This window comes from Suricata suricatta, chromosome 11, assembly GCF_006229205.1.
Source record: "Suricata suricatta isolate VVHF042 chromosome 11, meerkat_22Aug2017_6uvM2_HiC, whole genome shotgun sequence".
Classification (NCBI taxonomy): domain Eukaryota; kingdom Metazoa; phylum Chordata; class Mammalia; order Carnivora; family Herpestidae; genus Suricata; species Suricata suricatta.
Window position 1 is genome coordinate 49,619,826 of NC_043710.1, and position 503 is coordinate 49,620,328.

Here is a 503-nt window from a genome sequence, read left to right on the forward strand (position 1 = left end):
TCCAGCACCAACAGCTGTAGGATCTGTTGCTTTGTATGAATCTCTGGTTTCAGCCACTGAAGACAGAGCTTCCAGAGTTGGCACAGGGCTTCTTGAGGCCCAGACACATCCGAATACTGGAAATGTCTGAACTTCTGACGAGAGGCCTCAGAGTCACATGTTTCCATGACTGGGATGGATTCCTGCTGCCAAGACACATTTGCTTTCAGGGCCTCACTCTGTTCATGTAGAGTCAGGATTTGAGGTTTTGAGACAGCCATCAACTTGTTCAGAGGCTGCATCTTCCTAGACAGAACTCCCACTATTGTTCCAATTTGTCTTACTAGAGGATTCTAATAATTATTGGGCTTGGGCTAAGCACATGTGTACTACATATATGCAATGTGATTTGAACCAAGTTCTATCTCAGTAAGAGAAAAGTTCCAGGAGCTTCAGACACAAAGCCAGTGTTCAGGTACCTGAGAGAATGAAACAAAGATACCAATATGACCTACATTTAATGA

The 503-nt window shown here is 43.9% G+C and overlaps 1 protein-coding gene across 1 annotated transcript in view; it reads right to left on the reverse strand.

Moving 5' to 3' along the window:
* Positions 1-281, reverse strand: part of ZNF215 (zinc finger protein 215) — a 19,609-nt gene extending 19,328 nt beyond the window's left edge. The window contains exon 1 of the mRNA XM_029915571.1: positions 9-281. Coding sequence (XP_029771431.1) covers positions 9-281 — 273 coding nt within the window. The remainder of the gene's footprint in view (positions 1-8) is intronic.
* Between the last annotated feature and the right edge of the window lie 222 nt (positions 282-503).